This window comes from Microcaecilia unicolor, chromosome 3 (genome assembly GCF_901765095.1).
Source record: "Microcaecilia unicolor chromosome 3, aMicUni1.1, whole genome shotgun sequence".
Lineage (NCBI taxonomy): Eukaryota > Metazoa > Chordata > Amphibia > Gymnophiona > Siphonopidae > Microcaecilia > Microcaecilia unicolor.
Window position 1 is genome coordinate 345,643,658 of NC_044033.1, and position 25,102 is coordinate 345,668,759.

The 25,102-nt window shown below is 42.6% G+C and overlaps 1 protein-coding gene across 1 annotated transcript in view; it reads left to right on the forward strand.

Moving 5' to 3' along the window:
- Positions 1–25,102, forward strand: part of SYNE1 (spectrin repeat containing nuclear envelope protein 1) — a 982,166-nt gene that overhangs the window by 771,405 nt on the left and 185,659 nt on the right. Inside the window, 4 exon segments of the mRNA XM_030198470.1 lie at positions 3,486–3,656; positions 9,422–9,555; positions 16,022–16,226; positions 24,696–24,878. Coding sequence (XP_030054330.1) covers positions 3,486–3,656; positions 9,422–9,555; positions 16,022–16,226; positions 24,696–24,878 — 693 coding nt within the window.

Here is a 25,102-nt window from a genome sequence, read left to right on the forward strand (position 1 = left end):
TGGGATCCAAGAAATTTAAATAATTCAATTTAAGGCAATATGGGTCTCATTTTCAAATCACTTAGACTTACAAAGTTCCATATTTTATGGGGCTCATCTTCAGAAAGAGAAAAACATCCAAAAAGTGTCATAAAGCACAATTTGGACGTTTTTCTTCTCAAAACATCCAAATTGATATTTTTGAAACCTGTTTTGCAGACTTCTTATCTATGCAATTCGTCTGCAATACATCAAAATCACAAGGGGGCATGGTGGGGGTGTTGTAGAGGCGGGCTTAGGACATTCCAAGCACTTGGACGTTTTATAGATATAATGGAACAAACAAAACCAATACGTCCAGGGCTGAGATTTCAACATTTTGGTCTAGACCTGTTTTCCAGAACGAATAAGGAACAAAAAGGTGCCCTAAATGACCAGATGACCACTGGAGGGAATCCGGAGGTGACCCACCAAATGCAACACCAGTGGTCACTGACCCCCCCTCCCACCCCCCCAAAGACATGAATAAAAATATGACTTACCAGCCTCTATGGCAGCCTCAGATGTTATAGCCGCGTCTTTTAGAGCAGAATGCAAGTCCCTGGAATAGTGTAGTGGTCAGTGCAGTGCACTGTGGAGTGGGGGACTCAGGTCTCTATCTCCCTCTACCTGTCACACTTGTGGTGAAAACTGTGACCCCTCCCAAAGTCACCAAAACTTTACTTTACCCACATATAGGTGCCCCCTTCACCCATAAGGGCTATTGTAGTTGTGTACAGTGGATGATGTTGGGTTTGGAGGGCTCAGGAGACAAGATAAGGGAGCAAAATTGAGATGTGTACCTGGGAGCAGTTTTTTGAAGTGCACAGAAGTGCCCCCTAGGATGCCCCATTGCTCTCCTGGGATGTCTGGGGAGCCAGCCTACTGAAAATGCTGGTCCCTCCTACATCCCAATGAGTTGAATTTCTACATTTTGCAATTTTTTGTTTGTTTTTTTTCTAAAATGAACCCTCCTAAAAAAAAAAACATCCAAAGTACAAACCCTAGTTTTTTCAAAAATGGGCTTATTTCTTGTTCGGATTTTGGATGTTTTGCACAACACATCCAAAGTCCAACTTAGATGTCATATTGAAAATGCCCCTCCAAGTAACTTTGTTTGTCTAATTGCTTTGAAAATATGCCTCCACGTGTAACAAATAAGGAGTGGAATGGAATCAGCTGCGAAAAAGCCAGCTAGATCTCCGATATTAAATTTTAATGCCAACAAATACATTGGTATCTTCTCTAGACAAAAAAAAATCCACTAACTGCTTAGGTTCAAAAAATACAAATTGTTTACCTCTATAAGATACACGGGAATTTTAATTTACAGATAATACTGAGGGCATTGCCCCTTGGTCTAAGGGCCAAAAAAGTACTTGTGTCTCTTCTGAGCCTCATGAGATAAATCAGGAAAAATGTGAACTTTAGAACCAAGTCCCATCTTCTTGAAATATAAATGAACAACATTTCTCTCCTGTTCAAGAGCAAAGCATGCAATGCAGGTAAAACATTCAGTCACAAGCTCTAAAGAACTTTCTAAAAAAGCTGTTAAACTCACATCAACAGTCTGATTATGAGCAGCCAATGGAGCTGTTTTCCACCTCAAAGTAATAACATAATAAGCTCTAGTATCTGGGGACAAATTATGTGATGAAATTCCCGAAATGTCCTTCAAAACATCTGCAAAATGGTCATTGTTGATTATTTCTGGTGATTTAGTCAGTGGGTGGCGGTAAGGTCTCAGGTTGAAAATGGACGTGTGCTGGTTTAAATTTTGCCAGACGTCCGTTTTCCGGCACACACACAAAAAAAGCCCTTTTTCCAGGTGCAATCCAAAGCATGCGCCTACACTAGCGCAGGCCACTTTTTGGTGTGCCTTAGTAAAAGGGTCCCTCAGTGTTATATTACCTTCTTAGAGCCCTGTTTACTAAGGCATGCTTTCATTTTTAGCATGCACAAAAATTTAGTGTGCGCTAATGCTAGAGACACCCTATGGGTGTCTCTAGCAATAGTACATTCTAAAAACAATAACGTACTACAACATGGCTTAGTAAACAGGTCCCTAAATTTTGATTTGAAGTGCATATATATGTAAAAATGAATAATTTGATGTGATTTTAGGAAAAATATTAAAAACAGACTAAAGTTTAGACAAATGGAAGGAAGTAAATAAAAATATTTATTGGCTGTGACCGATAATGATTAAAGCGTTGATCTGCTAATATAATAGCTGGAACAAAGAAAAAACACTAATTCTGAAGGTCCAGAAGCCTTTTCTGCGAATAAATATATTTATGTGAAGAGTGAATAACAGGTTGAAGGACTGGGAGTTGTTCTACTTAGAATTTATGTCTCCCTGTGCATATGAATAGTGAGCCTAATTAAGTACATTGCCTGAAATTAAGCATCTCCTCCCTCCCCTCCCAAAGAACCCCCGCTTTTGAAGACTGCTCCCCAAGGGATCCACTCTTTCCCAAAGACCCCCATCCCCACCCCCTTGTAGGCCCCTGGGCCTACCTTAATGATGCCTTCATGGTCTATGGTAGCACAGAGAGGAGTGATCCCAGTCACTCTGCCAGTACTGGTTCGTGGTTCAAAATGGTAGTCACAACTTTGAGATCACTTGATTATGTGAATGAACTGCATTGGCTCCAGTGTATGCAGATTTCCCTCATATATAATTATTGTGGAATTCCTGAAAGCACAACTGGCTAGGAGAGAACCACTGGTATAGCAAATAGAAGATGTACAGAGTGCTGTAAAGCAACACATAAATGATAGTCTCTACATTCTAATCACAGTTTCTTTTTCAATAAAAGGTAGCTACAGGAACATTTTGTAAATTACCTTTTATGTAGTTTTTGAAATTTGGACTGTGATGGTTATTTTTATGATGTTTATACATCTTGTATGTGTTTCAATAAATCTACTTTTAATCTTTTATTTATTTTGTTGTGTTAAATGTTGTCCACGACTGTGTTGTATTGTGATTTTTTTTTCACTGTAATTTGATACCCCACAGCCAAGTATGGAAAAAAAAATCTCTTGGGCCAAATATTTCTCAAATCCTTTGTATCCTATGTATACCTTCTCTTGTTAAGTTCTTTATGATTTGTGCCAAAGCTCAATTAAGGCATTAAAAGCCCTGTTTACTAAGGCATGTTAGCATTTTTAACGTGCCTACAATTAGCGCATGCGCTAACTGTATAGGCACCTATAGGGATATTGTAGGCGTGTGCACAGTTAACACACGCTAAAAATGTTAATTTGCCTATAATGAGGCTTAGTAAAGAGGGCCCTCAGAAGTTTTCCCCTTGCTACATATATAAAGAAAAGTCCTTTTATAGAAAGCCCAGAGACCTTAAGCCATTCATCTTTCAAAATCATTGAAAGAGACCAATGATGAAAGAACAAACATCTTGGTACTTGTTTTGTTTTTCTTACTTGGGTTTTTTTTTAATCAGGTAGGCCAGTTGAAAACATTTCTGCATTCGGTGCTTGACCAGTGGAGTATATACAAGGATGCTTATGATGAACTAAACAGCTATCTGATGGAAGCAAGATATTCCTTATGCCGCTACCATCTGCTGACAGGTTCCTTGGAGGCAGTGAAAGTTCAAGTGGATAATCTTCAGGTGAAAAAATTTCAATCCTTATAATGTAGAATGTACACATATGGCCTGATTCTAGTTCTCTGAGTTTTATTTTTTGATGATAAATTTATTCTAGGTTTATAAATATAAAAAACAAAAAATGGAATATAAGGTGATATCTGTTTATTGGACTAACTTTAATACATTTTTTTTTTGCTAGCTTTCAAAGCCAAAACCACCTTCCATGGGTCAGGATCGTATGAATAAAAGTAAAGCATACAAACGTTCCAACATCACCCATCCATCTCTCCCTCTCGTCTCCCTCCTGCCACACTCCCACCTTTCCTTTTGAGATTGTCATTGGAAAACATTTATGTTTCACTTATATATTCTGATATTGTCGTCTTTTGCTCATAGCGACGTGACCTGAGAAAGGAGGTTTTGGTCTTCGAAAGCAAGTAAAAAAAAAAAATGGAAGAAGGAACCGACTGAAAATAAAAAGAAACAGCATAAGGAATGTCAAGTCAAATGCAAAGCGCTGATAAGGAAAGCAAAGAAGAGACACTGAAAAAAAGATTGCGTTGGAGGCAAAAACACATAATACATTTTTTTTTAGGTATATTAAAAGCAAGAAAAAAGCAAAAGAATCTGTTGGACCACTAGATGGCCGAGGGGTAAAAGGGGAATCAGGGAAGACAAAGCCATAGCGGAGAGATTAAACAAATTCTTTGCGTCAGTCTTCACCGAGGAAGATTTGGGAGAGATACCTGTGCCAGAAATGGTACTCAAAAGCTGTCAAGTCAGAGAAACTGAATGAAATCTCTGTAAACCTGGAGGATGTAATGGCGCAATTTGACAAATTTAAGAATAGCAAATCTCCTGGACCGGATGGTATTCATCCCCAAGTACTGATAGAATTGAAAAATGAACTTGCGGAACTATTGTTAGTCATATGTAATTTATCTTTAAAATCAAGCATGGTACCGGAAGATTGGAGGGTTGCCAATGTAACGCCAATTTTTTTAAAAGGTTTGAGAGGTGATCTGTGAAATTATAGACAGGTGATCCTGATGTTGGTGCCGGGCAAAATGGTAGAGACTATTATAAAGAACAAAATTACAGAGCATATTCAAAAGCATGGATTAATAAGACAAAGCCATCGTGGATTTAGTTAAGGAAATCTTGCCTCACCAATCTATAACATTTCTTTGAAGGGGTGAACAAACATGTGGCTAAAGGTGAGCCGGTTGATATTGTGTATCTGGATTTTCAAAAGGTGTTTGACAAAGTACCTCATGAAAGACTCCAGAGGAAATTGGAATTTCATGGGATAGGAGGTAGTAACCTATTGTGGATTAAAAACTGGTTAAAAGATAGAAAACAGAGTGTAGGGTTAAATAGTCAGTATTCTCAATGGAGAAGGGTAGATAGTGTTGTTCCCCAGGGGTCTGTGCTGAGACTGCTGCTTTTTAACATATTTATAAATGATCTAGAGATTAGAGTAAATAGTGAGGTAATTAAATTTGTTGATGACACAAAGAGGATTGTGAAAAATTACAAGAGGACCTTGGGAGACAGGGCATCTAAATGGCAAATGATGTTTAATGTGAGCAAGTGCAAAGTGATGCATCTGGGAAAGAAGAACCCGAACTATAGCTAAGTAATGCAAGGTTCCACCTTAGGAGTCACCAACCGGGAAAGGGATCTAGCTGGACTTGAGGAAAATCCACTATTTCTGGGATAAGCAGTATAAAATGTATTGTACATTTTTGGGATCTTGCAAGGTATTTGTGACCTGGATTGGCCACTGTTGGAAACAGGATGCTGGGCTTGATGGACCTTTGGTCTTTCCCAGTATGGCAATACTTATGTACTTATGTGTCATCATTGATGATACGTTGAAACCCTTTGCTCAGTGTGCGGCGGGTGCTAAGAAAGCAAATAGAATGTTAGGTATTATTAGGAAAGGAATGGAAAACAGAAATGAGGATGTTATAATACCTTTCTATCACTCCATGGTGCGACCTCACCTCGAAGATTGTGTTCAATTCTGGTCACTGTAGGGTGAGATAAATAATACCTAGGGCAACAAGTACCCACGGATTACTTATACCAAGATTCCCTGATGCATAAGTCTGCCTAACAGACTCACTAGCTCTGTCTAGGGTGAGATACAGGAATCTTGCTTCTGGCACCTCTCCAGGTGTTGGTGTGTAGAGTGAAAAAGAAAGACACAGCTGATAGATATATATATATTAGCTTTATTATGGATAAGAAAATAGAAATACTCTGCGCTAGCTTATGCAATAAAAATATCCCTTACTGATATGAGCACTACCAAAATATATTGTCTAAACTACACTCTGATTATCCTGAGACTAAGTACGGTAATGATTAGAACAGTACAAATGATAACCTAATAATCCTTATGAAACTTATCACATCTTATGCAAAATACACATTAGCTGCTTTCCCTGACCAAGAGCTGACATAAACCAGTCGTACTTAGATAAAACCACTGCCTAACCCCAGACCAGGAAATATATCACTGTGATCTTACCACGCTGTCGTGATGACGGCTTCAGATAAGACCGGAGCAGAATCTCCCCAGACGCTATTTTAGCTGTCGGTGTCTTAGGTAGTGCAGGTCTTTATTAGCCCACGTAGGTTCCCGTCACTCCTTTGGTTATCAGAGCCAATATCTCTGCCACAGGTATTTGCACCAGGATGCAGGTCACGAGGTTGGTATCATACAAAGTCTCTAGCTCACCCCGAGCCTTGCTGGATTTCTCAGGTCCTCTTACCAGTTGCCCCTCTTCCAAGGGTCTCCGACTCACTTCTCACTTCTGTTCCCGCTTTCCCCGTCCCTCTCGGTCAGGTGATGGTAGGAACCAATCGTGATCTTGTCCAGTTCAGTACATGGCAAGAAGAGTTCTTTGTTTTGTGACCTTGGAGAATGGTAACTTCTGGAGCCATGTCTGCCTCCCTACTCCGTTCTCAGGGTGATAGAAGGGGGTGTTTAGAACACAGACTGTCCTTGGCTTTAGCAAGCCTGTTAGTGATTTTCCACAAGCTGAAGCTGGATCTTGCTGACACAGAGAGGTTGCAGCAGCCATCTTATTATACCAAGATGTCATAGGCTTGTATAGGCCACGACCAGCTTAGGCTAGATCACAGGGAAATACCCCTACATCACCGCATCTCAAAAAAGATATAGTGGAATTAGAAAAGGTACAGAGACGGGCGATGAAAATAATAAAGGAGATGGGATGACTTCCCTATGTGGAAAAACTAAAGCGGCTAGGGCTCTTCAACTTGGCAACATAAAATGTATTATACTGTTTTGGGATTTTGCCAGCTGCTTGTGACCTGGATTGGCCACTGTTGGAAACAGAATGCTGGGCTTGATAGACCTTTGGTCTGTCCCAGTATGGCAATACTTATGTACTAAGTTAGTCCATTAAAAAAGCATCACCTTGTTATCCTTATTTTGTCTTTAGTTTATCTATTCATGTTTAAAGTGGACTAACATGGCTAGCACACTACTTGATCAAAATTTGTCCTGAAGCATTATATAAAGTATCGCCTGGATTCTATAAATATGTAAATTTCTGTGCACAGAATTGCGTACTATCCTGAGATGTGTATGCAACTAAATTGACTAACAAGCCAATTAGCACCAATAATTGGATGTTAATAAATTATTAGCATCCACTTAGTAATCAAATTGTGTGGACACCTTTTTATGGTCTGGGATATCACATCAACTATAAACATACAAACCCCAGCAACAACACATTTTTAAATCACTTCTTCCAACTTGTCACTGTATATTCAGTCGTCTCATCATAAACAAAATTTTTTGTAGACCTTCAGAATATGGCAGACTTAAAGCATTTTTTTATGTGCAGTAGCTGCCTAATTGTCATCGGTCTCATTTTTATAGTTTTTCTTCAATCAAATTACTTCAATGTCTATAATTCCAAGCTGTGTACTTAGCTTTAGTAATGTTGCTATCACTTGGACATGCTGCCAACATGGCCAAGTTTCGAATCGTCTTCAGGATAGCAGTCCGATCATTGTACCAGCAACGTTCTTCACCAGTAGCTGGTGAAGAAGGTTATTGATACAAACAAGACCGATGATAATTATGCAGCTATTTCATATAAAAAAAGAGAAATGCTCCGAGTCTGCCATATTCTGAAGGTCTACAAAAAATGAGATGATTGAATATACAGTGACATGTTGGAAGAAGTGATTTAAAAATTTGAAAATTATGGGAAGGACATGGACGGGTGAGGGGTGTTCACTAAAGCTGCGTGCAGTATTACTGAATACTGGGGATCCATGCCTAACTTACGTGCCAGGATTTACATCAATTTCAATTGGTATAAATCCTCTTACCCAAAGTTTGGTGTGAAAATCGGCTGTAAGCACTTTCTATAAATGATGCGCAACTTGGAGTGCCATTTATAGAATAGCGCTCTGCATGGGTTTTTTTCAGAGACGGTTTTCAACGCCATTTATTGAATCTAGTCCTATATGCCTATATAGTAACTCCTCCAAAGACAAGCAGGATATGAATTCTTTGCAACATGGGTGATGTTACTGATAGCATGTGAACACTACTCCAGCCTAGGTTTCTAGAACTTTTGAGCAGGCTCACCACACCTGCCCCACTTTCTGCCCACTGCTGTTGGGCAGGACCTCTTCACTCTTTCATTTCCGCTGAGCCAGTCAGACATATGTTTCCCATGTTGTGTCAGACTTCCTGTTCAACTGATTTTGACTTTTTTAATTTAATTGACAGTTTTAATCTTGTTGCTGTCATGTGATATTTTCCTGATAGAGTCTTAGGTTTTTCCAGTTTTTCAGATTTTGTTTATTTTTTTGCATTCTTCTTTATGCAGACCTCAACAAGGCCTCAAGCACCCAGTTGGGTAGCTTTCATCATCGACTCACTTGATTTTGTTGAGGCTATTTTTTTTTCTTCTTGTTTTAATCTTTATTAAATTTTAAAGATCTTTATTTACAAATTACAATGAATGACAGGCACACAAGACTATTAATCCAAAAAAGAAAAAACTAAATCGCTCAGGATGCACAGATCTGAAGAAGTTATGGTTTTTTTCTGCCTGCCTCAACAAGGGAGTCGTCATTAGTGTGGAGAAAACAAACTTACATCTGTAACAGATGTTCTTTGTGAATAGCACATCACCCTCCCACACCATCCAACAATGATGCATGATTCCAAAATGGACTGGCAGTTACAGTAGATAGCTTGGGAACACCTGCATAGTCTCAGCAGCTTTTCTAGAGACTTTTCTAGAGATTTCTGATGTTTTTTGGGAAGCTATTCCATCCGGCTCTGTTCTGGTAACATTACCCTTTAATAATGTAGCTTTTGAATCCTGCTGTGCACAGAAATACTTATTACAGATACACAACTTCATTACCTCTATTTTGACCCTGTAGGAATTGGTCCCCAGTTAGCTGGAAGCTGAAAGGGGCAAAAGGAAACTGCCATCCCACCTCCCAAAAAAAATGCAAAATGCATATTTAAACTGAAAAGAGTAACTAAGAAACACTGGACAAGGACAGTGTCAGAAACAAGGAAAGAATGAGACAAGCACAGAGGCTTTCTGAGGGAAAGCAAGGGATTGTAAAGCTGCGTATGTAGTGTGGATGAGCCATATGGTCTTTAACTGCCATTACAGTGTTTCTAGATTGAATAAACAAGGGCCCATGCATACACTGTCAAACAGAAACCATTAACAGTTTTCCACAAACTTGTTTTTCTAATGCAGAACCTTCAAGATGAGTTGGAAAAGCAGGAGAGCAGCTTGCAGAAGTTTGGTTCTGTGACGAGCCAGCTGTTAAAAGAGAGCAACCCTCCGGTAACAGAAACTCTAAGCAACACTCTGAAAGAGGTCAATATGCGGTAAGGACTAGGGCCATTCCCTGCTGTGACTGGATTTTCCTGTAGTCTCTTTAATACATTTTTATTGTAGCATTATCCATATAGTTTTAGGAGAACAATTTTCAGACCAATTTCTGCTGGTAAAATCTGCTTTATCCCTTTGTGGGACCTCATTACTAAGCAGTCTTAAAAAATATTGAGGAAAAAAGCTATGTGCTAATAATTAGCATGGGCCTGCATTAAACAGTCTAAATCTCAAAAAAGAGCTTAAAAGGATATTTATATAATAATTGAATTCTTATAGCTTTATAGAATATCCTTACACTTTCCTGATGTGACTAAATAATTATTAATCGGAGGAAAAAAAGCCTCACATTATAAGAGAACACTCCGTCATTGGCAAACCAATATTAGGGAGGTCTCCTAAATCATCATGGGCAAAAACCTCCTTTTTATTCTAAAAGTATGGCTACTGCTCAAAATACTTCAGCGAATAAACCGTCTATATATTTAATCAACGGATTATGCACTTATCTTTTTTACTCAATAGTCTATTAGACACCCTGCACGGCCCAACTTTGGCCTAAGTTTCGAATCCTTCATCAGGGTTTGTGGTGTCTGACTTTCAAGATCTGTTGAGAAAGCACAAACAAAATCAGCTAATTTTTTAGAACATAACTTCAAAAATTACAAAGATTCCTCAACTATATAACTCTTACAGGGTGCACCGTGATCTCTTCACTCCTACTCAGTATTGCTGAAAACATGGCCGCACTTCATATATGTTGACGTCAGACGCCATCAATTAAACTCCTCCCTCAAAAATGTCAATCAAATGATGTTGAAGGTCTAATCTACCCTGATCAAAAAAATTGGTTCCATTCTTATTCTGGTATTGATACCAAAAGGGTGCAACGTATTTAATCTAAAAATTCAGCGCTGTTCTTGTCTTAATAGGAGAAGTTTCCTATCACCTCCTCCTATATGCCATGTAGGACGTTGAAGCTCAAAACATTTTAGGCTTGGAGGTGATAGAACTGGAAAGCGGTCAAACTCGCATAGACCGAGTTGCAGTAATCAAATTTGGAAATAACAGCATGAACTAAAGTGTGTAATGCCTGAATTGCATGAAGGCGACGGAGAGCTAGAAAACCTTGCTGGAGTAGATGGGCGACCTGATCATGGAATAAGAGTTTGGAGTCGACAGTGGCCCCAAGACAGAATGAGTCAACTGTGGTACAGGGGATATTGAATAGAAAAAAGTACGAGGGATGGTTTTGAAAAAGAGCAGGTGATTCAGCAGGAAACTGTCTTGGTTGTGTTGAGAGCTAAACCATGGGATGATAGCCAAAGGGATAGATGGCTGAGGTCAGGCTGGAATGGAGTGGTGGGAAAGAGGAGGATATCACGGGGTAGATGAAAAATTGAATATTTAAATCATGGATGATGGTGGTTAGGGGACTGAAGAAAAACAGAAGGGGGACAGGATTGAGCCCTGGGGGACTCCACACAGTAGTGGGGTATCTGCAGAGGTGGGAGTCGGGCGGCCTGAAAGGAAGGAGGAAAACCAAGAAAGTACAGTGCCAGAAATGCCTAAAGATGAAAGATGTGTGGAGAAGCATCTTTATTCATGGGCAATAATTAGCAATATCGTATGGCCCTATTTGCATTGTTTGTGCTATAGAACATAGGATCAGGTGCACAAAACCTAACAAGTCAGCAATGTGGTTTTTAAACTGGTTTTAGCCGGTTTAGTGAGCAAGCATAGGCGGTCGGTAACCCAGCCGTTTGGGGAGGCTAAAAGGGGTGGGGTCAGGGACAGGCGCTACTCCATAATTGTCTTACAACACGCAGAAAAAAAAGAGGAAGGGAAGGAATATGCCGGACCAAAGTGCAGAGATGCCAAGGGTAGTCTTTCCCAGACATCGAAGAGTACTACCATAATTAGTGAGATTGAAGGCTAGTGAGTGAGGGTTTTCTTGCAGTGCATTTGGTGTTTACAATTTGTCAAGGTGAAGAAGAGATTGAGTCCTAAGGAAGGTACAGACAAGTAATAAACGTCTTCATGTGCATGTAAAAATGGATTTATATATCATAAATGACATGACATATAAGGATTACAGTAGGCAGTGGAACATTAATACACCTAATGTAAAACTAAACAAGCTGAATTAGTACAGATCAATCCTACACAGAATCAGTACTAACAGAATACCTTGCCTATTTCAAACACAGTTAGACCCTCAAGTAGAGAATAAGTAACCACAAATTAAAAATAGAAATATATAGACAAAAATTAAACTGAACCCTCAAGATTCTGCATATGTTGCAACAGCAGAAAAATAGGAACATTTATTCTAGTGAGAGATGAATGTTCAATAGACATAATGAGGGGCCCATCCAATACTACTACTACTACTATTTAGCATTTTTATAGCGCTACAAGGCGTACGCAGCGCTGCACAAACATAGAAGAAAGACAGTCCCTGCTCAAAGAGCTTACAATCTAATAGACAAAAATAAAGTAAGCAAATCAATTAATAGAAAAGATGTAGTGATCATACTGTTGAACAGGTGATTAGAGAGAATTCTAGTTCTGTAGGCATTACCTCTGGAAGGATGTGGACAGAATTGAAGCAGTACAGAGAAGATTCTACCAAAATGGCACGGGGTCTGCAACAGAAGCCCTATGGGGCGAGAGTTAGAAATCTGCAGTGTTTGGCAACAATTCCCACATGCCACATTCAGCTGACCCAGAAGCTTTGTCTTTGCAGCATTCGGCAAAATAGGAAGTTGAGTCAGAGGGGGACAGGATGCGGCAGAGGAAAGGCTTCTGGGTCAGCAGCATTCAGTGTGTGGCAATCAGTGCCGCTGCCCGAGACTCCATGTTGAGGTAAACGCGGGGGAGTGGGTTGGTGTTAAAAGTTTAATGTGTTAATCACGTTATTAATGTGTTAATTACCCACCCAAAATTGTAAGGTATGGAATGGGTAGGAACTGCACCTTATACTTAATATGAAGGTCCTTACCATGCATTAACTGTTAAGTTCTCTGTTTTATCTGCCACATTAATGCCACCTCAAGAGATGTAGTTCATTTCATCTTATGTTATATGCCATGGAATTAATGCATAATTCTGACTCTTTCTCTGCATTAACTGCATGGAAGCCCTCCCAGAATTTCTGGGAACATAAATTGTTTGACAATTACCACATGGAAACCACAAAACCATACCACACTTTAGTAAATAAGAGCCTATGTAAGCTGTCTGACTTGCCCTTTCTCATAATATTTAAAACTTTGCATGGTATTCTACAAAGTGCTTTTAGCTGCTTTGAGAGGCAGCATTCACCGCAGACAAGCAGGGTGATGTAGACACATTGTATGGTGACAACCTCTGGCGGAGCCAATGTGTCAATGCTGTTCTCTAGCTCAAGAAACCTTTTACTTTTTCCTGAGTGTGTGCAGGCATTCCAGTGATCGGTAGGCTCCTCCTCCCCTCAGTCTACTTTTTCCGCACATCCAGCACAGTTGTAGCTCTCTTATTCTCTGTCATCCAGGTGCAGCCCAAAAATAAGCGGCAGGCAGGCTAACAGTGCAGGGAAACGGCTCTCTCTCCCACCCGCGTGTCTGCTACCTGACTCTTCGCAACAGCCATCATGACTCCGCTGATCTTTTACCTGCAACTGGGGTTTCCCTATGTCAGGCGCATTCCAGGTATCATGGGAGGAAACTTGGCAAGAGCCAGCACACTTCCAATATCCTTCCTGCCTGACCGGTTGGAAATAGTGAAGGAAGCTGTTGGCTGATGTCATGTCCCCTACTTCAACACAAGCGGAGTCCTCGGGCTGCACAGGGTCTCGTCAACACTTGACTGGCACAGCCCTGAGCCATGTGTGTGTAGTTCTTCTCTGGCTGCAGGCTCCTTGATTGCTTTGCTTCCATGCACCTGGCTCTGCTCTCTCTCTCTCCCTGGCTTCCAGGCTCCTTGATTGCTTTGCTTCCACCCACCTGGGTCTGCTCTTCCTCTGCCTGGCTTCCCTTGCTTCTCTCCTATTGGTCTTCTGGCTCCTCCTTCCCCTGCTCTTGTCCTATGGCTGTGCCCCTTCTCCCTGCTGATGTCAGACACCAACACTTTATCAGCTGAGCTCCCCCTAGACTCCTTGCTTCAGCTTCTACTTTGGTAGGTGTTACTTGTTCAGCAACTTGGATTGCAGCAGTGGCTATCTTTGCCAGATGGCTTGGCTTAGAGCCTCAGGACTTCATGAAGACCTACACAACCATCCCACAGATGTGCTGTGCCTAGCTGACAATCTCTTTGGTGATAAGGTTAAGGATGCTAACTGCTGTTACCACATCCTCCTGTGTGGTGTACACAGATAGCACTCTTTTAGAGTGTTATGGGAGCGTAAATATATCCAAATAACAATACAAAGTATGGCATAGTATACTACTCACAATGTCAACACAATACATAATAGAACATTTTAATTAATGGTGAAGGGTAAAGCAAAAATGTAACATATAGATAGGTAAGAGAGTAAGAAGAGTTAGAAAGTAAGGTGACTGATTTAAAGAAAGTTGCACATGAAGTCAGAGAGATGGTTAAATATTATCTCAGCTAGGGTAAGAGTGGATAAACGTGTCCTGCTGCAGTATGTGCAGCCCGAGTCACTCCTTGTGTGTGTGAGTGAGACTAACAAGTTAGTTACTTCTTCCATTAAAGGCCTGGTTGAACAGCCAAGCTTTCACCTGCTTCCTGAAGTAGAGATAGTCTTGTGTTAAGCAGAGTCTTTCAGGCAGTGCATTCCAGAATGTGGGGGCTACTCCGAAGAAGTCTCACTTGCTGGTATCATATCGTGTAATGTCTTTTGGAGAGGTGTGGTTAGTGATAGTCCTTAGGAGGACCTTAGTGTAGTATGTAAACCGCTTTGATTGTAGTTGCAAAAACCACAGAAAGGCGGTATATCAAGTCCCATTCCCTAGACTATTGTAATGCAATCTACGCGGGATGTAAAGAACAAATCATAAAGAAACTCCAAACTGCTCAAAACACCGCAGCCAGACTGATTTTTTTGAAAAACGAAATACGAAAGCGTCAAACCCCTACGCGAAAAACTACACTGGGTCCCAATCAAATAACGGATTGCCTTCAAAAATTTGTACTCTACTGCATAAAATCGTCTATGGTGAAACCTCGGGATACATGACAGACCTCATTGACCTTCCAGCCAGAAACACTACAAGATCAACACGCACATACCTAAACCTACACCACCCAAGCTGCAAAAGAATTAAATACAAATCAACCTATGCATCCAGCTTCTCCTTTATAAGCACGCAACTATGGAACGCACTACCAAACACCTTGAAAACAACGCATGACCTATCAAACTTTTGTAAATCACTAAAAACTAACTTATTCAAAAAGGCATACCCTGATGACCCAACTTAAATGCCTCGATCCCGCAACACAATGAAACTAAGACTCGAACTGATCACAACTCAACCCTTCCTCCTTTTTCCCTGATGTGTCTATCCTACACGGACCTTCTACATTGTCACTCTGTATCTGCTATACCGGAACTGGTGATCACCATCACGGTTATTATGTAAGCCACATTGAGCCTGTAAATAGGTGGGAAAATGTGGGTTACAAATGCAATAAATAAATAAATTCCCATTCCCTACTGAATCAAGTGCTGAAAAAAGCCTATATTTTTCTTCCCAACAGGCACTGTTTCACTTCAGTTTTTGAGCTTCTTCAGGGGCTCAGTGCTGCATTGGCTTCATCATGAATTAATGTTCTATGATTTTAATTCCATGTGGTTTGGGGAACCCTGGAATAATCCACAGGTTGATTTCTGCCAAAACGTTCTGCGATTTTCAAGTGAAAACTTCAATTTACAGCTGCAGATTGTTCAAATGCACTTCAGATGTTAATGTTTTTCCTTCTGGAAATATGCAGAGATGCCTTCACAAATATCTGACAAAGAGGCGTATTTTCAAAGCAATTAGCCTTACAAAGTTCCATAGGTTACTTTGGAACTTTGTAAGGCTAAGTGCTTTGAAAATGAGCCCCAAAGTTCTCTAAGTAGATGCATGGAAGATCCTTATTATCCAGGGAACTTGGAACAAGGCTGAAATATACCTGGTTGGATTGTGAATAATCCATGGAAGTTTCAAGTTTATAAAATTTGATATACCACCTAACATAAATACATCAGGTTGTCACAAAAATATAAAATGATAGATATACAACAAATGTCAACATCATCAAATAAGATCCAACAAATAATGTCGGAAACAACAACCCTACTGTGTCCCAGGCTCTGCACCTCCGGATAGCAATCAGTCCCAAGCACCTCCACCAAATACCTTTGTAAAAAAAAAAAAAGTTAAACCTGCCTTAATCTTCTGGCATGATCCCCCGCCTCCTACATGAATTTCCATCATCCTTAATTAATGTTATGGTCATTTTTGGCAGGTGGAATAACTTACTGGAGGAGATCTCAGAGCAGCTGCATTCCAGCAAGGCCTTGCTGCAACTCTGGCAGAGTTATAAAGACTACTACAGCCAGTGCTGCAACTCAGTCCAGCAGCAGGAGGAGAGAACCAATGGGCTGCTGAAAGTGGCCACAAACAAGGACATTGCAGATAATGAAGTCACTGCTTGGATTCACGATTGCAATGTAAGTTCGGTACAGTGAAGTATTGTTTATTATTTTTTAATCTGTATCTTGAAATGTTTTATGTAAATGATGTTTTATTATACAATATAATACAATACAGGTAATGGTTGTTGCCGCATCTGAGTAAGTGGAACTGATGTTTCAACCATCGTGCTGTTGTCTTTCTCTGAAGAAAGCCACAATATGATGGCTAAAATATGGGTTCCACATACTCAAACGTGGGAAGACCTGGACAACTGCAACAATTGTGACACCAGCTGTGGAAGACTGAGAACACAATACATGTATTTCTTCTATACCACAGCTACCAAACTATTTTTGGTTTAGTGCGGATTAACAGAAGAATATTAACGAACTAGAAGGATGTTTATAAGTCTATCCATATATAATGGAGCAGTTCCAAAGATAATTCTATGATCAAACAACATTTAAATTTTATATATGTTCTTATTGGCAACCAGTGGGACAAGAAAGAGGATACATGATCAAACTTCCTCAATGAGTATTGTGGCGAAATGGTGAAATTTCCAGCATATGAATTATAAGAACACTAGTAAAAAAGGCCTGTTTCTGTTTTAAAGGAAACGGGCGCTAGCAAAGTTTTTTTTTTTTTTTTGTAACCATACAGTTTGTATAAAAGCGTTTTAAGGAGATGCAATACTTGTTTCATTTGTAAATGATGTGTTTCCATGTTGTAAGACCAGGGGCGGTCATTGTGATAGACTGCTTGTGTGGGTGAGAGTGTGTGGAAGACAGAGAGACAGACTGTGTGAGTCCGAGAGTAAGTGTGTGAGACAGAGGGATTGAAAGAGTGTGTGTGTTATACAGACTGTGTGTTTGTGTGACAGAGAGATAGAGAGTGTGTGTGTGGAACTGATTTTGTTGGCCCCCTTCCTTCCTTTGCTCTAATTCCATCTGTTGTGACAGTGTGTGCCCGACCACAGGGGCGGTCATAGAGACAGTGTGGAACAGAGTTCCATGACCCCCTGATGTGAGAGAGTGTGTGTGCAGGACCACAGGGGCAGTCATTGTGACAGCGTTTGTTTGTGTGAGTGAGAGTGTGTGTAAGACAGAGAGACAGCCTGTGTGAGTCCGAGAGTGAGTGTGTGTGATAGTGAGACAGAGGGATTGAAAGAGTGTGTCTGTGTGGGTGTGATAGAGACTGTGTGTTTGTGTGTGTGAGAGAGAGTGATTTCCATGACCACCTCCTTCCGTTGCTGTCCTTATGTGTGTGTTGGAGGCCCCCTCCCTCTTGGGTCCTACTTGAAGACAGAGATTATTATATTTAGCCATGGTGCCTAGCTGCTTACCTTTGTTCTGTGTTTGTTTGCTTTGGGCAGCACAGTGTTAACCTGGCTCTCCCCGGAAGACTCTGCCTCCGTTGCAGCCCTCTGCCATGGAGGCTATCTCTTCTCCCACACGCCCCGCCCAATTGGCCGCGGCGGAGGCGTTGGGCTACTACTCTCACCCTCCTGTAGTTTCCAACCCCTCCACCTACCGCAGTCTCACTGCTTCTCATCCTTTGAAGCCCATTCCATCCGGCTATTCTACCCGCTACCACTCAGAGTGGCAGTCATTTACCGCCCCCCTGATAAATCCTTCCCTTCCTTCCTTACCGACTTTGATGCTTGGCTCTCTGTCTTTCTTGACCCCTCATCTCCGTCCCTCATTCTCGGAGACTTTAACGTACATGCTGATGACCTATCCGACCCCCATGCTTCTAAGTTCCTCACCCTAACATCCTCCTTCAACCTCCAGCTGTGCTCCACCACCCCTACTCATCGTGACGGCCATTGTCTTGACCTCGTCCTCTCCTCCTCCAGCTCACCCTCCAATTTCCACGTCTCAGCTCTTCCTCTCTCCGACCATCACCTGATCACATTCACACTTCTTCACCCCCCCCCTCCACCCCGTCCAACTTTAACCACCACCTCCAGGAACCTCCAGGCTATTGACCCCTCCACCTTATCATCTACTATCTCTAATCTCCTCCCCTCCATCATGTCCTCCGAAACTGTCGACAAAGCGGTCTCCGCCTACAATACCGCTCTCTCCTCTGCTTTGAACACCCTTGCGCCATCCATCTCCCGTCCCACAAAGCGCACCAATCCCCAGCCCTGGCTGACTCCTTGCATCCGTTACCTTCGCTCCTGCACCCGATCCGCTGAGCGCCTCTGGAGGAAATCTCGTACCCTTCCAGACTTCCTCCACTACAAATTCATGCTATCCTCCCTCCACTCCTCCCTATTCCGTGCAAAACAGGACTATTACACCCAATTGACCAATTCTCTCAGCTCCAACCCTCGTCGTCTCTTCACCACCCTTAACTCCCTCCTAAAAGTGCCCCCCGCTCCTACTCCCCCTTCTCTCTCTCCTCAATCACTGGCCGACTATTTCCGCGACAAAGTGCAAAAGATCAACCTTGAGTTCACGACCAAGCCACCACCTCCTCTTCACCCTTTAACCCTCTCCATCAACCAACCTACCCAGGTCTCTTTCTCCTCTTTTCCTGAGATCACCGAGGATGAAACTTCCCGCCTTCTTTCCTCCTCGAAATGCACCACCTGTTCCTCTGATCCCATCCCCACCAACCTACTCAACACCATCTCCCATACTGTCACCCCCGCCATCTGTCGCATCCTCAACCTCTCTTTCTCCACTGCAACTGTCCCTGACACCTTCAAGCACGCCGTTGTCACACCTCTCCTCAAAAAACCTTCACTTGACCCTACCTGCCCCTCCAACTACCGCCCCATCTCTCTTTTACCCTTCCTTTCCAAAATACTTGAGCGCGCTGTTCACAGCCGCTGCCTTGACTTTCTCTCCTCTCATGCCATCCTCGATCCACTTCAATCCGGCTTTCGCCCTCTGCACTCGACAGAAACAGCACTCTCTAAAGTTTGCAACGACCTGCTCCTGGCCAAATCCAGAGGTCACTACTCCATCCTCATCCTCCTCGATCTTTCCGCCGCGTTTGACACTGTCAACCATGATTTACTTCTTGCCATGCTGTCCTCTTTTGGGTTCCAAGGCCCTGTCCTCTCCTGGTTCTCCTCTTATCTCTCCCACCGCACCTTCAGGGTACACTCCCATGGATCTTCCTCCACTCCCATCCCACTATCTGTTGGAGTTCCCCAGGGATCTGTCCTTGGACCCCTTCTCTTCTCAATCTACACCTCTTCCCTGGGCTCGCTGATCTCGTCTCATGGTTTTCAGTATCATCTTTATGCTGATGACACCCAGCTATACCTCTCCACACCTGACATCACCGTGGAGACCCAGGCCAAGGTATCGGCCTGTTTATCCGACATTGCGGCATGGATGTCCAACCGCCACCTGAAGCTGAACATGTCCAAGACCGAGCTCCTCGTCTTTCCTCCTAAACCCACTTCTCCTCTTCCTCCACTCTCTATCTCTGTTGATAACACCCCTATCCTCCCTGTCCCATCTGCCCGCAACCTCGGAGTCATTTTCGACTCCTCCCTCTCCTTCTCTGCGCATATCCAACAGACTGCCAAGACCTGTCGCTTCTTCCTCTTCAACATCAGCAAAATTCGCCCTTTCCTCTCTGAGCACACCACCAGAACTCTCGTCCACGCTCTCATTACCTCTCGCCTTGATTACTGCAACTTACTCCTCACCGGCCTCCCACTCAGCCATCTATCCCCCCTTCATTCAGTTCAGAACGCTGCTGCACGTCTTATATTCCGCCAAAACCGATATACTCATATCACCCCTCTCCTCAAATCACTTCACTGGCTTCCGATCAGTTATCGCATACAATTCAAGCTCCTCCTCCTTACCTACAAATGCACTCAGTCCGCGGCTCCTCACTACCTCTCCACCCTCATCTCCCCCTATGTTCCCGCCCGTAACCTCCGCTCACAGGACAAAGCCCTTCTCTCAGTACCCTTCTCCACCACTGCCAACTCCAGACTCCGCCCATTCTGCCTTGCCTCACCCCATGCCTGGAACAATCTTCCTTCACCCATACGCCATGCCCCTTCCCTACCCATCTTCAAATCTCTGCTTAAAGCTCACCTCTTCAATGCTGCCTTCGGCGCCTAACCACTCGAGATATATAAAATACCCCAATCTATCCACCCTATCAGACTAACTGTTCACTCGTCCTCTAGATTGTTCACTTGTCTTTAGATTGTTTTCTTGTCTTTTAGATTGTAAGCTCTTTGAGCAGGGACTGTCCTATGTTTAAATTGTACAGCGCTGCGTAACCCTAGTAGCGCTTTAGAAATGCTAGTTAGTAGTAGTAGTAGTAGTAACTTTGGAGGGAGGGTGTGCATCGCTTTCGTTTTATTTATTTATTTTCGGAAGGGCAGCTGCTTTGAAAATGAGGAGGGAGTCTGTTCAGCACTTCAGTGACATTGCCGGTTTTTCTCTTTTCTTCTCGTGGGATCGGCAGCTGAACATTTTCTTTGCAGGTAGGCTTTTCACCGCTTCAGTGCCGGCACCAGTGTTCCGGGGGGGGGGGGTTCAGGCTTCACTCAGTGCTTTTTCCCTTTTTTTTTTTTCTTCTCGTCCATGGGAAGGCGAGCTGAGCAGTTTCCCTTTTTGTTTGAGTGTGTGGGATGGGCAGCTGAGCAGAATGTGAGGGGGGAGGGTGTTTCAGTGTTCTGCGAGCCAGTTGTGTGTGTGTGGGGGGGGGGGGGGGGTGAGCAGCTAGTTTTTTTTCTCCCTGCACCGGCGACTTCTCTCAGGGGGAGAGGGGGGTGGTGCAGAGGAGCGGCATCTTGCAGGCAGCAGTCTCCAGTGATTCGTATGCAGGAGCAGGAGTAGGGAAACATGTACTCCTCCCCCTGCCTGGGTCGCTGTTTGCTGCTGTGCATTGGGCAGCCAATTACTGTTCCACCCTCAACGTCATCACGTTTGACGCGAGGGCGGGGCAAACAGTAATGGGGATAAATTCCGATCTCTGGCACCTCACAAACCGGAAGTTGCAGCTTCATAGAACGTTCAGGTAGGGAATTATGTGCGGAAGGGGCGTGGTTGAGGGCGGGGCTATCAGTGAGAGTGAGTGGTGCCTGACTGACAGTGAGTGGTGACAGCCTAAGTGCAGGGCTCCAGTGTTTCCCTGCCACAGAGTGAGCTTCAGAATGTTTGAGGTGAGAATTATTTATATAGATTTCATGAAGTGTAGTTCTGTAGTTTGGCCAGCAGGTGGTGCATGTCTTATGTTTAAAACTGTTACAGAGAAATTACTTCCCTCTTTAGTTTAACACAGAGAAGAAGCACGGTTGCCAGGTGGGCGGTTTTCCCGCCCAATTGCGCGGTTTTCCGCGACCCGCTGTGGGAAATTTTTGTCCGCTGCGGGTTGCGGTTTTTTGGCCTATTTTTGGGGGTTTTCTGCTGTTTTTTGTGTGGTTTTTTGGGCCGCGGGGGCGGGGTTTGATGACGTTTTGGGCGGGGTTGATGACGTTTTGGGCGGGGTTGACGACATTTGGGCGGGGCTGATGACGACGGGGGTGGAGCTGATGACGGCAGAGGCGGGGTTGATGACAGGGGCGGGGTTGATGACGGCGGGGGTGGGGGTGTGAACTTTTTGGGCGGGTTTGGGGACCGGGTAACTGGCAACACTGAGAAGTAACCTGCAGTGATGAGGCCAGCTACTTAAAAAACAAATGTTCTGGGCTCTGATTCACCCAGGAGCTCAAATTCAATCTGGAAATACTGGACTTTTTTCCAGTTTCAGTTTGGAAGTAGAGAGAGAAAGACCTCTTTACTGAGACCCTGTGAGCAGCTATATTTTCTGTACTTCCCAGGCACTACCCAGGTAGTGATAAAATGTTTAGATAGTTTTATAATTCATTTTTGAGAACGAAAGACTCACCCAGAGATAGTTGGGACCCAGTTGATGGGAGGAGGATGCTAGTGTAGAGCACATGCCCAGGTACGGGCAGACCTGTGCTGGAGATAGACCCTCTAAGTGGCCGCAGGGTTAGCCCCAGGCGAGTGGCTAGGCATTTTGTGACAAGTGTATTATTCTTGCAGTTGTGTTCTGTAACATTTGCATCCATTTTAATTCTGTCTTTGAACAACCAGAGTACAACATATTACAGTAATCTAACTGTGACTGTATCATTGCTAGAGTTGCTATTCTAAAATGATCCCGACAAAAAAATAGTCTAATATGTCTCAATGAGCAAAGTTTCCAAAAAACCTTTTTTTGCTAACATATTTGCATGGATAAAAACGGATCCAAGATTACACCTAGGACCTTTAAGGATGGCTCTAAATACAATGTCAACACAACACGTAATAGAACTGTTTACTTATTTTGTGGGGAATCAGTTTTTCTGTTATTCTTAGTAATTTTACTAAGCTGCAATAAACACTAACACGTGCTTACCATAACTTAAAAGGGCTTACCGCAAGGCACGCCGAGTTGTCCCACTGTAAGTTTCCAATGTACGTGCTACCCACACACTAAAATATATTTATTTTTTGGCCAAGAGGGTGTATCTGGGTGGTGGAGAGAGGGTGTTTCTGTGCTAATCATTTAGCTTGTCAATATTGCCACATGCTAACTGATTAGCAAAAGATTAGCGCATGAGCCCTTACCACCTACAAAAGAGGTGGTGATAAGGCCTTGCGTGCTAATTTTTGTTAATGGCCGTGCACTAATGGCAGCATTAGCATATGACCATTAATTCAGAAAATGGAAAATGGTCCATTTTCCAGCTGCTGTAGAAATGACCTTAGCATGCGGGAAAGACCTGCTTTAGGGTGTGCTATGGCCACTGTCTACCTCAGCTTTGTAAAAGGACTCCTTAATCTCAAGTTGTTCTGTCTTTTTATACTTTCTATGGAGAAATGCTTTGATAAAATTTGGAAAGTATTTTTGTCACTCTCACAAGTACAAATAACTAAAGTGTGAACTCAAGAAAGTAGATCATCTCCTCCTCCCCAGAATGAAAGGGGATTGAGTAATTATTTTAAAAATCAAAGCATTTGATCTCCTGTATTAAAGCACCGACTGTTAATTTGTTTTTTTCACGCAAGAACACATTTCCAGGGAGCCTGCTTGCATGTAAAATAATTTTTGACTTAAAAAGGGATTTCAGAACTACAGTACTTAAAAAGATGATGCTAAAATTAAAGTATACCCTCAAAATATGCATTATAGAAACCACAATGCCTTTTGAAAATTGCAAAAATATGTACAGACTATGGAGAGTAGCTCCAGCAACTAGGAAAGTAGCAATTGTGCAAAAATATCACCCAGAATGTTTTTCAGGCCCCAACAGGGAAAACGATCAGTGTGATGCTTTCTCTCTTATATCTTTAAAGCAGAAATGTATCATGTTTATCTGAGTTAAAAGTATTCGTTATCAGTCTGACAACTGCAAATATTTTCACCACTTGTACCTAATACCAACAGAGAATTCAGATTAATTGTTGGAATTATCCTCGTAAATGAAGTGTCTCAGTGGTGTCTGATACATGTTGATGGTATTAATCAGTAGTATATGTCACAAAACGCCTAGCACCCACCTAGGGTTAACCCTGCTGACACCTAAAGGGTCGGTCCCAGCACTGCTCCGGCCCGCCTGCACCTGTGCACGTGCTATACGCTGGCATACCCTCCACCCGCACTAAATGTTTTCTTGCCTCTGGGCAAGTCTCCTACCCACAAGTTATCTCCCCTGTGGTTTCTAAGGATGCTGGGGCCACAATCCCAGAGGTCCCGCAGCTCTTAGAAAACACCCACAGACCCAAAACACAAACCACCAGGATTCTTAGTCCAGGACAATAGAGCTAATAAACTAATTGGTTTATTTTCAGAAAAGTGGAACAGTGGACAGTGGAAAAAAATAGATGAAATTAGCAAAGGCAGGTACAATAACTGGTATCAACAGTAAAACTAACTAAACATTGTATTTCTACCTGAGTAGCAACTGGGGAGATCAGGAAAATTAACTGCTCATAGGTTTTGAACAGGGTCTTAATGCAGAGATGTTTACCCTCCACACTCTCTCTCTCTCTCTCTCTCTGAGACTAAAAATTTCCAGCATATTCTAGCTGGGTTTTTGAACTAAAGGGCCATTCAGAGCCCAGAGAATTAACACTGAGGGGAGTTTTGGCCAGTATCAGGGCAGGTTGCTTTCCCTGAGGGCTTAAGCTAGAAAGAAACAGTCACATCTGCAGCAGCTTTTAAAACTGAAGACAGACACTACCTGCTGGCCAAACTAGAGAAATGCATGTCATAAAAAATAGAAATACAAATTACAGGCAGGAAAATCCCCTGTTTCGCCACAGTATACAAGAATCGATAAGAATCTGGTCTTATTGCTACCAATGATAGATGAATTTTCAGCCACATGCTTTCCTATATTCTTTTAGTCCTCTTTTCACATTTCTGTTAATGCCCTAGGTCTGAGAAGAAAGGCATTCCAGTTTTCACAAGATACCAGTTGTCCGTGATTGACTTATTTTCTGTTTGTCTTGCTATAGGATTTACTGAAAGGTCTGAAAGCAGTGAAGGACTCATTATATGTTCTTCATAAACTGGGAGATCAACTTAAGCAGCAGGTAGATTCATCTGCTTCAGCAGCTATCCAGTCAGATCACCTGTCTCTGAGCCAGCACTTGTCTGCCCTCGAACAGGCTCTAGGCAGGCAGCAAACTCTCTTACAGGTATGAATGGCTTCCTTGATTCCACTGTCCTTGTGCTAGTGTGCACTGCATGTGCACCCTTACTGCCTATGCCTTTGAATAGAGAATGACACGGGGACGGGGACATGCAGTGACCATGGGGATAGGGACGAGGACAGAGCTTGCTGGGATGGGGTGGGGACAGATCCCACGGGGCAGGGATGGGGACAGAGCCCACAGGTGTCATTTTCTACTTTGAAGGTTGT